This window comes from Cherax quadricarinatus, unplaced genomic scaffold, assembly GCF_038502225.1.
Source record: "Cherax quadricarinatus isolate ZL_2023a unplaced genomic scaffold, ASM3850222v1 Contig1643, whole genome shotgun sequence".
Classification (NCBI taxonomy): Eukaryota; Metazoa; Arthropoda; class Malacostraca; order Decapoda; family Parastacidae; genus Cherax; species Cherax quadricarinatus.
In genome coordinates, this window is record NW_027196669.1 from 64,014 (window position 1) to 82,258 (window position 18,245).

The window sequence follows — 18,245 nt, forward strand, 5'->3', positions numbered from 1 at the left end:
AAGGGGAGGATGGGATAGGGGAGGGGAGAATGGGGGGTAATTAGGTTCGGTCTGAGGAAGAAGACTGACAGGGCTAATTCCTCAGACCAAGAGCCTCTTCACCACGCCAAGGAGCCCCCCTTGAAGAGGCGTCATTCTTTAAGATGATGTAATTTCCATCACATGGCATGACCACAGATGCTACAACAGTGCTGATAATGGTCTCTTCCCTCTCTCTAGGCATTTGATTCCATCAAAGGGGAAAATTTCCCCATTAATAAAGTAAAATTGAGATATTATAAGGTTAGGGGTATTTCGATTCAATCCAATGAAGGGAACAAGAGGTCCCATTCCTGGCATAAAGAACCCTTTCACTGGGGCAAAGGATGCCCTTGGAAGGGAATACACATCCTAGTCAAGACCAATAAACATGTCAACTGATTTAAGTTTGTCAACACCACCTCCCATTCCAAGTGATCATAATGCATGTCAAACACTTGAGATCACCTCTTAAAGTCACCATATTTTTAGATTCATGGGGAAAGTCTAAACCTTTCAAGGACATACTGTGCCACCATAGCCTTCACACCAGCAGCCACATTAACAAAGAATCCCAGCTAGTATGACCCATGACATCTACAAATACCAATACCCCTTTATAAAAAAAAAAAAAAAAAAAAAAAAAAAAGAAGTGACAAAAAGACCCTAAACATGAAGTGGCAATATTAGAACCTCGTGTATCCGTGCATTAAATAAAAAAAATTCTAAGTAAAATTTATTTAAAAGTAACTTTCCAATACTGTACATAAACAGATTTTAGACAATGATTTCTTGAGCATAAAAGACTGGTTTCAACACTCTCTCACTTAAGTGATTAAGTTCTCAATATCATATTTAATATTTGGTAATAAACCTGAATAACAATTTAACTAATGGGTACAAAGAATGCCAGTGGTCTTGAAAACAGGATAACAGATTAACCCGTAAACGGTCCAAATGTATATATACGTTTGGCACCGTAGTGCCCCAAATTTTTTGAGAAAAAAAAAATTGTTTGTTTTTAATAGGAAAAAAGAGCATATGGTACCCAGGCATCCCCAATTATTTTAATATGGCGCACAGTGAGTGCACACACCCATTCTCTCATGTCTAGGCGACTCAGGCTTATCGTGGCAATGTTAAATGTATGACACATAAAACATATATTTACGTTTGGGGCACTAGCGGTAAAAACATATATACGTATGTATATGTTTGGACCGTTTACGGGTTAATCTCCCAATCTTAAAATACTGGTATGGATAAATCTCAACTTAGATGTGACAAGAGGCATAAAATTCTACAACACTGAGAAGCATTTTGAACCCTAGTTAAGCATTCAAGGGTGTGGGATGTGAAATGTAATTGTTAAAAACCTCATATTCACTTCAATGATTGTTACTTAACAAATTTCACAATACCAACAACAAATGCAGATTACAACAATCATATTTTAACATTTGTCCTCACTGGGTATGGCATACCTGGGTATAACAGATGAAGGATATTCCTAGAAGTATACCTGTATGCCTCTCTTGGGTTAAGATAGCATATAACCTCTAAGTCAACCTTCAGGATCAAAACACTGAAAAAAGGACTTAATTAAACGTTAGATTATAGCAACTATTTATCACAAGCTGCACTCTATTTTCTATGGCAAAGTGCTAAACCCATAGGGGTCATACAGCACCTGGGGAATGAGGAATGAGAGACAATCTGGTTTGATCCAAGGTAGCAAATGTAGCTTTGTTTCCCTAGATCAAGAGCCTTAAGAGCTAGGATACTACAAAAGGTAATTCACTACTCACTCCCCTTACCTATTTTACACAATTACTTTAATAACAGGCACTTTCTAGGACTGATTACTTTTAACTTTATAAAGATTAATCAAATTAAAGAACTATTTTAATCACATTATTAACAGATCTAAGTATTTTCAAGAAAAACACTTTCCAATTCAAAACTTACATATAAAAACCTAAGTTTGCATATTCATGTTTGTACATAGTCAAGTAGAAACAGTTCTCTACAAATAGAAACTACAATATATGAAACTATTTTATTTACATACGAGACTTCTAAGTCATTCAAATCTTTCTTACATTAAAGACAAAATATATTTCTTGCATATTAAGTAACTTTTTTGTATTGATCTCAAAAATTACACTATTATGAAACACATTTGATAAGTGATTGAATGAACATATGAGAGGCAATGAAGTTAATTGAACAGTTTGCTTTGCATGTTTTTATCAAAGTGATTTGTGTTTTACAATAACTAGGTTAAGACTCATGAAATAATGAGACAATTGCAAACAAACCATGGCACTGGCGGGGATTGAACTCGTGACTAGTGAGTTGTAAAACTCCAGATCGGCGCATTAGCCAGTATTGCAGCCAGTTGGCCGAATGGCTAACACACCGAGCTGGAGTTTTATGACTCCCTAGCTGCAAGTTCAATCCCTACCCATACCCTGGTTTATAGATAGGTTAACCTTATTTCATCAAATATAACCTTAGCTTGTTAAACTTAAATAATTAAAATATTACCTGACCAGAGGACACTGTATGCCCCACACATATAACAACAGCCAGGTAAACAGAAAAAATGCTTGAAACTAATAAGACTAAATATTATTATTATTTTCAAGAAAGGACTAAACCTGAATGGTTCATACAGTAATTAAGTACTCAGTCTGGTCTTTGTCAATGCTCCATTTCACACTGTCACGAGTTGGGCTGAATGAAAACAGCGGTAATAGTAAACCTGGTAAAAATCATTCAGATTTGTAAATAATAAAAGTATGGAGTACAAGTAGATAATTAATACTGTAATAACATATGTACAATCTCAAATACTTAAGGTACATAAGAACATAAGAAAGGAGGAACACTGCAGGAGGCCTGCTGGCCCATACTAGGCAGGTCCTTTACAATTCATCCCACTAACAAAACATTTGACCAACCCAATTTTCAATGCCACCCAAGAAATAAGCTCTGATGTGAAAGTCCCACTCAAATCCAACCCCTCCCACTCATGTACTTATCCAACCTAAATTTGAAACTACCCAAAGTCCCAGCCTCAATAACCCAACTAGGTAGACTGTTCCACTCATCAACTACCCTATTTCCAAACCAATACTTTCCTATGTCCTTTCTAAATCTAAACTTATCTAATTTAAATCCATTACTGTGGGTTCTCTCTTGGAGAGACATCCTCAAGACCTTATTAATATCCCCTTTATTAATACCTATCTTCCACTTATACACTTCGATCAGGTCTCCCCTCATTCTTCGTCTAACAAGTGAATGTAACTTAAGAGTCTTCAATCTTTCTTCATAAGGAAGATTTCTAATGCTATGTATTAATTTAGTCATCCTACGCTGAATGTTTTCTAACGAATTTATGTCCATTTTGTAATACGGAGACCAGAACTGAGCTGCATAATCTAGGTGAGGCCTTACTAATGATGTATAAAGCTGCAGTATGACCTCTGGACTTCTGTTGCTTACACTTCTTGATATAAATCCCAGTAATCTATTTGCCTTATTACGTACGCTTAGGCATTGCTGTCTTGGTTTAAGGTTGCTGCTCACCATAACCCCCAAGTCCTTTTCGCAATCTGTATGGCTAAGTTCTACATCATTTAACTTATAAGTACTAGGGTTATGGGCACTCCCAAGCTTCAGAACCTTGCATTTATCTACATTGAACTGCATCTGCCACTTTTCTGACCAAGAATAGAGTTTGTTTAAATCCTCCTGAAGTTCCATAACATCTACGTTTGAATCAATTATCCTACCTATCTTTGTGTCATCGGCGAATTTGCTCATATCACTAGTAATTCCCTCATCAAGATCATTGATATATATTATAAACAACAACGGGCCCAAGACTGATCCCTGTGGAACGCCACTTGTTACAGATCCCCACTCGGATTTAACCCCATTTATGGACACTCTCTGCTTCCTGTCAGTGAGCCATGACTCGATCCACGAGAGCACTTTTCCCCCAATGCCATGAGCTGCCACTTTCTTTAACAGTCTATGGTGCGGAACTCTATCAAAAGCCTTACTAAAATCTAAGTAAATAATATCAAATTCTTTATTGTGCTCAACAGCCTCAAAAGCTTTACTGAAGAAAGTTAATAAATTAGTTAGACAAGACCGGCCTCTTGTGAATCCATGCTGAGTATCATTAATCAAGCTATGCTTATCGAGATGGCTTCTTATAATCTCAGCTATAATTGACTCTAGTAATTTGCCTACAATTGAGGTCAGGCTTATTGGGCGGTAATTTGACGGTAACGACTTGTCCCGTTTTAAAAATAGGAGTTACATTAGGGTGCAGTATTTCATTCATGGCAAACACTGGCAGAACAAACATTCAATAATAAACTTGCAAAAAAATTAGTATACAGTCAACATACTGGAAGGCTAAAAAGTATACACAGTGTAGTTATCTACAATAAGTGAACTATGTACTGTATTTCCCAACCACGTAGCTACTGATTCATGTACTGTACATGCATCAACAAATATCAAATACCATATACTATAAGCCAGCAGTACCATGTAATACCTATAAAAGTTGAAAGTACTGTACTTTCCAAGGGTTAACAAAACAGGGTTAGATGAAAATTCTTATATTTACAAAAAATGTGCCAAATCTGTGTGGACCCAGATTGTTGGGAGGCAAAGGGGACCTAAAAAAAATAAGAAACTTTAAAGGAAAACACAATTTTTGGAATGGCATTTACAAGATGCAGCACATTACTATTACAAATAATAATAAATCCCCCACTGATGGACTGAACACACTGGCTCCAGGCTGAGGGACTGATTACCTCAAATTCCTCCTAATCTTCCACTTTTCTCTGCACTAGACTGAAGCCGCCACTGGTTAGCAAAACATTTCCTGAATGAAGATACCCTAATGTTGCACAAGTGCAGCATTTATTAAATCCTCCATTAATTAGCAAACATCTTTTTTTCAGTTCATCAATGGTAAAAAAATTATTAAAAGATGTCATGAATGCATCACTCTGCACTTACAGCCATTACAAAAAAAAATATACTAACAGACCTCTGACTGCTTTTTTGAGAATTCTATTACTAACTTTCACCAGATCCTAAAATTTTATTTATTATAAAGTAAAACCTTGATACAACAGACTAATAGGCAGGGAGATGGTGTCCAAAAATGACAGATGTCAGGTAATTCCGAATATATAAACAGTAGCAAAAACAGGACTTCACTAGACATATTTCAGGACTGTTTGCACAATTTACAGATATAATAAACACTGCACAATGCATTGAACCCACAATGAAAATAGAGGGGTAAAAAGCACATTAATTTTACTTACCTATCTTATAGTGGATAGATGAGGTTCTTTTGCCATGGTCATAGTGGTGACCCAGAACTACTTTTATTCCATGTCAGGCGAGTTATATTCACATGCTTCATTTGAACACCAGCACTTGCTTTACATGCCATGGTTAATCACAATTTACGTATGTAAGAAATCCAGTTAACGTGTGGGTTATGTTCCTGAAAACCTATGAGTTACATGAAATAGCTATTTGGACTGAAGGACATACTGGAAAAAAACGATTAGGTTTCCAACTTGATATGCAAGTGTATGCAGAGGACTAGCAGACCCTGTACAATTGTATGGTAGTACTTTAAGGGAGCAACGAGCATTTTTGGAGTGATAAAAAAATTTAAACTGAAAAATTATGGAAAAAATGTTTTCTTATCAAAAAATAGTGCATAATTCTAGCAACATGTAGATGCAATCAGCTTGTTTCTATCATATTTCTAAGAATGCTTGTCCAAAAATGTAATTTTTTGTTCTTGCTGTCATGAGAAGGACATGTGATAATTATTTTTTTTTTACTCCGAAAATTACGATTTTTATGATTGTTTCATTCTAAATACTCTACATGGCAACTTCTGTGAGGACTAAAGTGAAGAGCACAGAGTGGATGTGGCTCAGTTGCCTGAGGGCTGTGAAAAAGGATGGAGGGGTGCAACACGCTCAGATTTGGAGCGCCATAACCGTAGAGTTTTACAGAAAACATAATTATATATAACTAAGGAATAAGTTATTGACATTACTTTCCCTCTCATGCAGAGTATTTATAGGAGCATCATGATTTTTTCACACGTTACTGAGGAATGATAGTTCTATTGAATTACGTAGAAGGTTTGCGATATGTTTTACCGTTTTGTTTTTATTGAATTTTTCTCCCAAAAAGTCCTTAAAAAAAAAATATTTCAACAATTTGTATAATGCAATCTGACATTTCACTCAAACGTCCACGTAATTAGATTACCTAACTCGTTATCTTTCATCTGATGTCAATTAGAACACTGCAAGTCTTACCAATTTTGTAGTGGAGGGATAGTTTTAAGCCCTATAAAATGGGGCGCTATTTTTTTTATCTAACTGTAAGGAAAAAAGTCACTACAAACACAATGTCTAGGTTTCAAATGCTGCTTAATTCACAGTAATAATTCCATTGAAATTGAACCAATAAAAAAAAATGATTATGCTCGTTGGTCCCTGAATTTACTACCACAATCACATGCCAACACATCAACATCGGAAAAAAAAAATATAACAATTCCTTACAAAATGTACTACAGGTCAGCCATCACTAATCCAGCATCACTGGGACCTGTAGTGTGCCAGATTAGTGAGTTTGTCGGATTACAGAGTGGTTAGGTTAAAATACACTTAATTAACCTATCACTAGACTCTTTCTGCTACATCTTCCTCATTTTCATAACTGCTTTCTCCTCCACTGGCTTGCTGCTGTAGATTTACAACCATCTACACAATTTCTGAGTTAGTATAATGATGAAATTTGAACTTATGCTAGCCGAAATTAGTGCCAGATTACTGATGGAACTGGATAACAAATTGCTGGATTAGTGATGGCCGACCTGTAATGGTTGTTACCTGTTGATATGCAGGTGCATGGAGAGGATTAATGTGGCCCTGTACAATACCTGTGCAAACATGTGGCAGGCAGAATCAACCACCACAGTTGCCTATCAACACCTACTGTCAACGGTGGTAAAAATAGGTCATATTTCCTAACCAAATTGTACCAAATATACAAGAACTCGCCATAACCATACTAAACAAACATTCATCAAAGACAAATGTATTGGAAGAAGTAATAACCAAGAAATATTTAGTAATACTGTAATACAATGGTGTGGAAGTTGTTGGTATGGTTGGTTTCGAGAGTCACCACAACTTGCATCGTACTGCACTTTACTTCACGAGTCTGGAGAAAACTATTTTATCCAACTCTTAAAGGAAATTGGAATGGAAACAAAATTTCCTCCAAAAACAGAAATGGGAATAATTGTCATCTAGATCTAAGTTTTACTATAGAGCAGTTGCATTATATATTAGAAAAATGCTGCAAGTTTGGGGGAAATAAAGGAAAAGAATAGCATTAATATTACATTTAAGCTGAAGCACTAAACTCGGAAGGGCAGCAGAAAACATACTAAGTTGCAATGTGTTAAAAAATGCTGCATGTGGGGTGAGATAAAGGAAATCAATCATTTTTAATTGGAGTAAATGGAGGTCAGCAACAGAAGACAAGTGTGCAAGTACGTAACTGGATGTAAAGATAAACACAACAGAAATTAAATGAGATAAAAATGTGGTAATAACACTTTAATGCTGTGGGTATAGATAAAAATATTTTAAAACTATTACATATATTAAATTTATACAACAATCTTTTTTTTTTGTTTCACCATTATAAAGAAAACCTGTAAAAGCGATAAGAAAAAAAAGCCAAGAAAAACTAGATTTACAAATGTTAAGAAATATATCTCGCTACATTTCAACAATTACATAAAAATATTCTCAAACTTTCATAGTCAAAATAATGTATCATTAACAGGTAAGAAACGTCTACAGTTCTTTGCTTTACACAAGCATAACTTACTTACAGTTTTATGGGAAGTACGATCGAGTTGCAATTGTGAAGTACCTTTTACACTCCTGCTACATGAAGGCAAAACTACTCTCTCTCCTGTAGCTATCTCTACACTTAATGAACAATCAGCTTCTCTGACATTCATACTGCTATTATCCACAAGAGAATGTGTTACCACAAATTTATTCTCAGTATTATAATCATAGCAAAGCTCCTCACCAGAAACAATATCTTTCTTGGCAAACAGGGCTGCAATGGGAACCATGTTGTGCACTCTAACAGGTACCACCACTAGATTAGGATCACAAGAGTGATTAATGTAACGGCCAATGTTTCCAACAACAGTTGGATCAATTATTGTAATCCATGGTTGAGAAGTGCTACTTACTGTGTGCTCCCTTAAGATCAGGATATAATTTGACTCTTTGTCACCTTGTTTAGAAAATCTCCTCTGAGCTTCCTCTACACTAATAAACTCCCCAGCATATTCACATACAAAGGCATGTTTAGGAATAAAATGTGATGTTATAACACCATATCCCTTTTCTGGAATCAAATTAATTTTTAACCCAGTAAGCGGGCCATGTTGTGTAAGACGATTTGGGCAATTTTCTGAACAACTGCAATCATCATTGCACTCAAATATTGGCCTAGATTCATAATCAAGCCTCAGCTTCCCATCTTCATAAGGGAACCCATTAACTTGAGTGCAAGCACAGCTTTCAGAACAAACCCCAATACACCTGCAGCCCTCAATTAAGCCATTCATATAATCATTTTGGTCTATGCCAGAACCTGGAAATGATGTAACTGCATAAACTAGACCAGTTGTGACATGATCATATTCATCTTCACTCTGATGCAATGTTATTTCCTTCACTGCAGATAAACTTTTCAAACAGGACATTTTTTTCTTTTTTGCAGGTTGTTCAAATGTCTGATCTAACTTTAAAGCACTTTCTTCTAAACTGAAATTAAAAATATCCTTCTCACAAACATCAGTACTGACATTAGAACTGGAAGCAATGCACAACCCACCAGTTTCTCCAGAAAAAGCAGTAGCATCAGACTCTTTTGAGACAAGATGATTGTCACTTAAACAAGAAACAGCTGAGCATGTCTTGCTATTAAGCAATGATGGAAAACTCTCTTGGACATTCAACACTTGCTTGAGGCTACTAGTCTGTTGAACCTCCTGCTTGCTTTGACAGCTCATCAGTTCATCACCACTTCTACTATATTCGGTATCGACATTCCCATGCAAAACTTTGTGCTTATGGTATGATCTTTCAAATTTATTTACATTAAAAACACTCTCAGAATTAAAGATATGTTCTATTTCTTGGTTGACTATGGCCATTTTCTTTGCAACTATATTCTGTGAAAGTGTTATAGACTGAGGAGTCACAGCTTTCTCCACATCTTTTGTTTGCAATGAACTTGTACTATGTTCACCTGTTGTTGATTCAGTGGTCTCTTCAATAACTTCTGAAGAAGAAAGAACAAACAATTTAATTATGGGTATAAAAATTACTAACAATAATATGGTACACATATCTACAAGTCACCCTGCCTCGGTGGGAGACGGCCGACTTGCTGAAAAAAAAAAAAAATCTACAAGTCAGCCGTCTCCCACCTAGGCAGCGTGACCCAAAAAGAAAGAAAACTACCAAAATGAAGATATTTTAGTTTTGGGGATTTTCTTTCTTTTTGGGTCACCCTGCCTAGGTGGGAGATGGACAACTTAAAAAAAAAAATCTAGAGAAAACTCAGAAGTCCTGTAATAAATAAATTAGATAATATATATTCTAACTTTACATGATGGTAGGATTGCTGGTGTTTTTTGTCTGTCTCATAAACATGCAAGATTTCAGGTATGTCTTGCTACTTCTACTTACACTTAGGTCACACTACACTTCATTATACAATATTGCGATAGTGGGTTTTGTCTCTACAGAGATAGTTGAGCCATGGGTTTTTTCAGTGCCTTCTGTTTATTCTCTGGTGAGTTAGTAAATAAATCTGTTGCACTTAAATTTGAACATTATCATTTTCTAAATGAATTACCCACTAAGATAAGCACTCTCGCTTGCCTCACCAACTACCTTTGCTGAAATTATAATATTTAACTCAAGTTGTATCCTTCAGCTTGTACTAATGTCTCAACTACAGTAACATAGCTCTCATGTTGCATAAGAAGTGCTGGAAACTAAACTTGTATCCTTAAAATTGTATGCCCTCGACCATATCAACTTAACCCTTTATCGTGTTGGTCCGGATAAATTCGGTATTGATTACGTGTTTTTGGCGCGTGTCATACTTCACGCCCCGCGTGGCCAGCTTCCCGTTCTTTAGTTCCAACCAATCACAAGCCTTCCCTGAGTCTCTTCAGCTAAGTACAGTTCGCTTCTGCCGCCTTCCCATTGGTTGAGAGATCAAAATATAAACACTGGTGGCTTGGCTCCGCCCACACACGCATTTTTCCCTCCACCCTTACTAATCTACTCTTGGATTATACATTCTACAATGTCGGTAAGTACTGATTGTTGTGTTTAGTGCTTACATGAATAGTTTAGGCATATTTTGATATATACCTAAAGTCCGTGTGAAGCATAATATGAGTGTAGCATGCAGTTGAAAAAAGTGCAAACATTTTATACCGAATTATTTCGGTCTTGCACGAGTTTCCGGGAATGTCCAATTTTACTCAAATAAATATTTATAAAAAAATTTCAATTGCATATATGAACTCTGTAGTGGTCTGGATCTATACAGGAGGTTTCTATTGTCCTTCCAGATCAATGAGAAGTTGTTTTATGGGGAGCAGTCCACCAGCAGGTCGAGGTATGTCTGCGTTTCTGAAGAGAGTGACTCAGAAGCAGAGGTAGATGAACCAGAATTGCTGGATAGTGGTGATGAATACTTGCCACCGGATGCACAGGTGTCAAGTGATGATGAGGAGGAAGAAAGGCCAGCCAAAAAACAGAAATTAGTGAAGAAAAAGTAAGGTATTACGATTGCAACTATTGCAGCCACTCGAAGAAATTGGTCACATCCTCATTCCAGTGTTCTGTATGCAAAGTAAATCTGGATAAAGAGTGATAGAAATTGCTTCAGCGACTACCATACCATCAATTAGCAATATAGAATAATTGGTCATCCAAATGAATCTCAGGAATATAGGGATTGAAAGTTGCATCCCTTTGCAATTTGTCATTGTTGAGATTTGCTTCCTTTTTATATTTTTGTAACAATTAAAAAATGTTTTGATTCAAGTTCCATTTATGTTTTTTATATTGTCTGTTTGTATATTAAATTTAAAAAATTGTTTTGGTGTGTTTTATTAACAATTGCAAGTTTTGCAACATCAAATTTTTTAATCCCTTTGTCGGGAGCAGCCTAATATTTTCGGTCTCCAGAGATTAGCAATTGCTCGAAAACTAACCATCAGAAATCAATTTATATGGGATCAGTGACCTTGTATTGAGTTACTCTATCCACCATAGGGAGTTCAGTTCGAATTTCAAATTTTCGGACCAATTGCGCGATGAAGGGTTAACCACAGTAAGTACAAAGTCAGTTTAACTCCTGTAACACAATTTCTCACTTTAACAATATGGCGAGATTTTGGTTTTACATTAATGAACACATATATTCTACTTCTAGAGAACATACAAATATATTCAAATCCTTTTTCCATATCCTTTACATTTAACTATTCATTACATATGCCAATTACTTTAGATTTTTATAACATTTACAGCAAGACTTTTTTTTTAACATTGGCCATCTCCCACCAAGATAGGATGACCCAAAAAAGAAACTTTTACCATCATAAACACTATCAGTATTCTTACCTTCTCTTATTTTCTCCATATTGGTAAAACACTTGAAACAGATGTGACTGCTGACTGGACAGATGAATTGATTGCAGACTTTGCCGTAGTTGGTAAACACTTGTACACGCCGTAACCAAGAAGACCGTATATGGACATTTTGAACGTAATTTTCAAAATTTTACTCGAGAGAGACTGAGGAGGAATTCTGAAATGAAAAATATATATATATATATTTTACTTCAACACATAAGCTGTCTCCCACTGAGGCAGGGTGACCCAATAAAAAAACACTTTCACCATCATTCACACAATCACTGTCTTTGCAGAGGTGCCCATATATGACAGTTTAGATGTCACTCCAAACAGCCAATATGCCAAACCCCTCCCTTAAAGTGAAGGCATTCTCAACAGTCATGCTCATCTTCCTTGGATTCAAATCTGAAAACTTATTCCCAAGGCACTGTATGACCTTTACTATATGCACAGCACTTCCCATGAATATTACCATTACAGCCTTTCCTTGCTTACTGACGTACTCGTTTGCTGACAACTCTGGGTTATGACAGGCTCTCCCCAACGAGTCAGTATTGCATGCTGTACGAGAACCTGAGTCACGGAAACAGGCAATGCAGCGTCTCAGTGTCAAGTCTCTCAATCTCCTTCCTATAACCACTCAGTACACTAGTTTTAAAATCTCTAAGACTGCATATTTGTACTTTATTGTGCACCCCATAGTACAAGATAGAAGAGCAGCAGCACTTGGAAGAGGAAAAAAGAGGAAAATAGAAGAAGTACAAAAGAAATTCACAGTAAAGGGGTTAGTTGGTGTGTTCGTCAGTGTTAACATTCTCTGTCTCATGGCATCTTAAGAAATGATTAAAGTCAGTGAACAAGGCATGTCAATGGTAATAATAATAATAATAATAATAATATTAATATCTCTTTGTTACCTGACATTTAAAGCACTCCAGAGCAATTGTTACTATATTATTAATTTTTTTTTTTTAACAAGTCAGCCGTCTCCCACCGAGGCAGGGTGACCCAAAAAAGAAAGAAAATCCCCAAAAAGAAAATACTTTCATCATCATTCAACACTTTCATCTCACTCAAACATAATCACTGTTTTCACAGAGGTGCTCAGAACACAACAGCTTAGAAGCATATACCTATAAAGATACACAACATATCCCTCCAAACTGCTAATATCCCGAACCCCTCCTTTAGAGTGCAGGCATTGTACTTCCCATTTATTATTATTACCATCGAATGTTAACACATAGACGAACACACCAACTAACCCTTTTACTATGCAATTCTTTTGTACTTCTTCCATTTTCCTCTCTTTTTTTTTTTTGACAGCCTGCATTATGTAATCCAACGATCTCTGAAATTGTCTCTTGTGTGAGCAACTTTTTCATGCCCATATTAATTCATCAATAGCCTAAAATGTCCGACAAACTCAGTCCTCAAGACCACCCAGTACAGGGAGACCACACACACACAACCTTCCACCACACAAGCCCTGAAACACTTAGGATGCAGTCAGTAGCCACAGGAAATCCTAATACAGTGGTCCCTCGTTTTTCGTAGTTAATCCGTTCCTGGAGCTGCTACTATTAATGAAATCTACGATTTGCGAGTCAATTTTCCCCATAAGAAATGATGTAAATACAATTAATCCGTTCCTGAAATATACATGTAGTGCATAAACAATACAATGAGAAATGATGAATGAAACATTAACAGCATAACACTTACCTTTACTGGAGATTCTTCTTAGTGTATGGGAGACTGGAGGAGGAGGAGAGAGTGGATTGTTTATAGTTTGGAAGGGAAATCCCCTTCCAGCAACACCTCAGGTACCAATTGCTTTTCTGGGGTTGCTTCTCTTCTCTGTTTCTTAATGCCACTAGGACCACCTTGAGAGTCACTGGAGTCCTGTCTCACAAAATAACTGTCCAGAGAGCTCTGTTTCTGGCGTCTCTTTAAAACTTCCCTAAAATGGGCCAAGACTTTGTCACTGTACATGTTGCCAACATGGCTTGCAACAACCTTGTCAGGGTGATGTTTCTCCATAAATTTTTCCATCTTACCCCACATAGCAAAAATCTCTTTAATTTCTGAAGAAGGCACCATCTTCCATCTCTCTTCCTCCTCCTCTGCAGCAAGATTCTGAGCTGCGATCTGTTGCTGTTCCTGCTGAAGCTCTTGCAGTTCCTCAGTGGTGAGCTCTTCGTTGTGGTCTTCTACCAATTCTTCCACATCCTCCAAACTCACATCCAACCCCATGGAACTCCCCAGTGCCACAATTGATTTTACAACAGACATAGGCTCATCAGGGTCAGTCCCAAACCCTTCAGAATCCCTCTTGTCGACACAATCTGGCCACAATTTTCTCCAGGCAGAGTTCAAAGTCCTGGTAGTCACTCCCTCCCAAGCCATACCTATAAGGGTTATGCAATGGAGGATGCTGAAGTGTTCTCTCCAAAATTCCCTTAGGGTCAAGTGAGTGTCATTGGTCACAGTCAAGCACCTGTGAAACATTGCTTTGGTATAGTTTTTTTTAAAGTTTGCAATGACCTGCTGGTCCATGCGCTGGAGGAGAGGAGTGGTATTCGGGGGCAAGAACTTTACTGTGATGAACCCAAACTCCTTGAAAATTAGGTCATCCAAGTTTGGAGGATGAGCAGGTGCATTGTCCATTACTAGCACGCACTTGAGATCTAATTTCTTTTCCAGGAGGTAATTCTTCACACTAGGGCCAAACACTTCATTGAACCACTCGACGAAAATTTCCCTCGTGACCCATGCCTTACTATTAGATTTCCAAAACACACACAATTTACTTTTCATAACATTGTTTTTCCTGAACACCCTGGGATTTTCAGAATGGTACACTACTAATGGCTTCACTTTGAAATCCCCACTAGCATTAGCACAGAACATTAGCGTCAGCCTGTCTTTCATAGGCTTGTGTCCTGGCATTGCCTTTTCCTCTTGTGTAATGAAGGTCCTCTTTGGCATTTTCTTCCAAAAGAGGCCTGTTTCATCACAATTGAACACTTGTTCAGGTTTCAGTCCTTCAGCCTCTATGTACTCCTGGAATTCATGCACATATTTTTCAGCCGCCTTGTGGTCCGAACTGGCAGCCTCACCATGCCTTACCACACTGTGTATGCCAGTACAGTTCTTAAATCTCTCAAACCAACCTTTGCTGGCCTTAAATTCACTCACATCACCACTAGTTGCAGGCAATTTCTTTACCAGATCATTGTGCAACTGCCTAGCCTTTTCACAAATAATCGAAGTCATAAGAGTATCTCCTGCTAATTGTTTCTCATTTATCCACACCCATAATAACTTCTCAACCTCTTCGAGTACTGGTGATCTCATTTTTGTCAGCATAGTTACCCCCCCTTTGCAACAACAGCATCCTTGATTTCCTTTTTCTTGGCCACTATGGAACATATGGTTGTGTAGGGTTTCTTATGCATCCTGGCCAGTTCGGCCGCACTTGTACCACTTTCATATTGTTCAATGATGTTTTTCTTAAATTCAATCGTATTTCTCACCTTCTTTACCACAGGCTTGTCACTAGGAGCTTTCTTTGGAGCCATGGTAGCTTATTTAGTACAGTGGACCCCTGCATAACGATATTAATCTGTTCCTGAGAGCTCATTGTTATGCGAAATTATCGTTATGCGAATGAATTTTCCCCATAAGAAATAATGGAAATCAAATTAATCCGTGCAAGACACCCAAAAGTATGAAAAAAAAAATTTTACCACATAAAATATACATTTTCCTACACACAAAGAGAAGGATACATGCACAATAGTAGAGTAGTACATGCACAATATATATTGTGCATGTACTACTCTACTAAATGAAGAATAAATGACACTTACCTTTATTGAAGATGCAGCAATGACTGATGAGACACTGTGTCCTGGGAGTGCCTTTTCCTCCTGAGTACTGTAGGTCCTGTTTGGCATTTTCTTCCAGAACAGGCCTTATCACACTGTGTATGCCACTACGATTCTTAAATCTCTCAAACCAACCTTTGCTGGCTTTAAATTCACCAATATGAGCACTAGTTCCAGGCATTTTTCCCTGTTCACCTGGGTGTTAGTCGACTGGTGTGGGTTGCATCCTGGGAGACAAGATTAAGGACCCCAATGGAAATAAGTTAGTCTTCGATGACACTGACTTTTTTGGGTTATCCTGGGTGGCTAACCCTCTGGGGTTAATTGTTTCTTGGTATTCTCAATAAGCCACACCAACAACGGTGCTACAGCAGCAGCAGCAGCAGCAGCAGCTGACAGTGCTACAGCAGCAGCTGACAGTGCTACAGCAGCAGCAGACAGTGCTACAGCAGCAGCAGACTGTACTACAGCAGCAGCAGCAGCTGACGGTGGTACAGCAGCAGCAGCAGCTGATGGTGCTACAGCAGCAGCAGCAGCTGACAGTGCTACAGCAGCAGCAGACGGTGCTACAGCACCAGCAGACGGTACTACAGCAGCAGCAGCTGACGGTGCTACAGCAGCAGCAGCAGCTGACGGTGCTACAGCAGCAGCAGCAGCTGACGGTGCTACAGCAGCAGCAGCTGACGGTGCTACAGCAGCAGCAGCAGCAGCTGACGGTGCTACAGCAGCAGCAGCAGCAGCAGTTGACCATGGTACCACAGTATTTCGATAATATTTCTCACCCTTTTTACCACAGAGTTGGTACTAGAAGCTTTCTTGGGGCCCATGGTCACTTATTTTGCAGGTAAAATCACCAAAAACGCTGTAATACGAAATGTTCTGATTGTATGCTTGGATGTTACCGCGGAGGCTGGCTGGTAAACAATGCCACCAGCAGAACATGAGAGGCTGGCTCAGGCCTCACATAGACGCGTCTCGGACGAATAGCATTGAGCGGGTTTTTTAGCGGTATGCGAGGCAAAATCTTAGCGATAAAATGTATCGGTATGCGGATTTAACGTTATGCGATGCCAACGGTATGCAGGGGTCCACTGTACTTGCAAGCACTAAAATAAATGGAATATTATGAAATATTTCGCTGGAGCACGTGAGGGGACCTTCGCTCACTGGTAAACAATGCCAGACTGGCTGCCGCCCCGGCTCACGCCGTGGGTACACGTCCCGGATGAACTATGACTCACGAGTCAACCTATGAAAAGTGAGCCCATGTTTATACGAAAATAGCCCTATGATTTCCGAAATCTATGATTGCCGAGAACTACGATAAGTGAGGGACCACTGTACATCCTTCACCGAGTTGCCAGGCCAGTATAGCAAGTCTTTGACTTACAAACTTATTGGGGATCTCCTGAATTGTGTATAATATTCATAATACAGAAAGCCATCAATTTACAAATACGTTGGGACCTTCTGCATTGTGTAAATATATAATAATGATATTATACACAATACAGAAAATTCTCAATGTGTTTTTAAGTCGAGGACTTACTGTATAACTTTCTGTCTCGTCGACAAATAAACCAGGGTAGGATATTACTTTGAACATTAAATTATGTTGGGGTCGTGCCACCCACTGTACTTTAACAATGAGAACTGTATAAAAGGATTCTGGAAAACTGGTTAGCCAGACTTAACATATTTCGCAGCTTAGAAGACTTGTTTTAGTTTCAATGGCTCGGCATCGGACACAACCCGAAGAACTACAGCCCACCCCCTACCCCAAACTTATAGCTCCCATCACTGACCTTCAGTTTATAGGACACAGGGTGGTTTTTGGAGACATTTTATGGAAAAAAAAAATGCGTCTAATAGGCTGCGAAATACAGTAAGTCCTGGATGTGAGAAGTACAGTGTCCGCACTCTGAAGGAGGATAATCTGAACTGTGAGAACAGCACACTTCTTGTAACACAGTGACTGGATGACTGAAATGTTTTCCATCCCACCTTCGCCCACCAACCCACCCATCCATTCATGCCACTGAAGTGAAAAATTAATTATTAATTGGCATAGTATATTCATACAACTTGCAATATAGGGATACATATAAGAACAAAATCTAAAAGAAAAATATGTACACACACTCAAGCATATCACATCTGAAGGTCACTTACAAGACACAAGAAAACTAAAGATAGAGAAAGTGCTTAGAGAATTAGAAATTTGACTAACCTCATGATAGGAGCAATATCAGCATCGGTGACTTTACCCCAGTGAGTCACAATGCCAGGTACATGGCCAATCCCAACCACACCAACAACAACTCGAGGGGAGAGTCCTGTAACACAACAGTCAAGTTAAACAAGCTCTTCAGTACAGTACATGTATACAGAGAGATTATTTGTTAAAACTGTAAACAGATGTACGGTAAAATATTTTCCTTATAATACAGGGCGTTTCAAAATAATGAACCCAATTTTGAAATAGAAT

At 38.1% G+C, this 18,245-nt stretch overlaps 1 protein-coding gene across 1 annotated transcript; it reads right to left on the reverse strand.

Moving 5' to 3' along the window:
• Nucleotides 1–741: 741 nt before the first annotated feature.
• Nucleotides 742–18,093, reverse strand: LOC138850981 (traB domain-containing protein-like; the record flags this gene model as incomplete). Its single annotated transcript, XM_070081089.1, is given in 3 exon segments — nt 742–9,480; nt 11,850–12,036; nt 17,988–18,093. Coding segments are annotated over 2 exon segments (287 nt in total), but the record flags the coding sequence as incomplete, so codon positions are not given.
• Nucleotides 18,094–18,245: the final 152 nt, after the last annotated feature.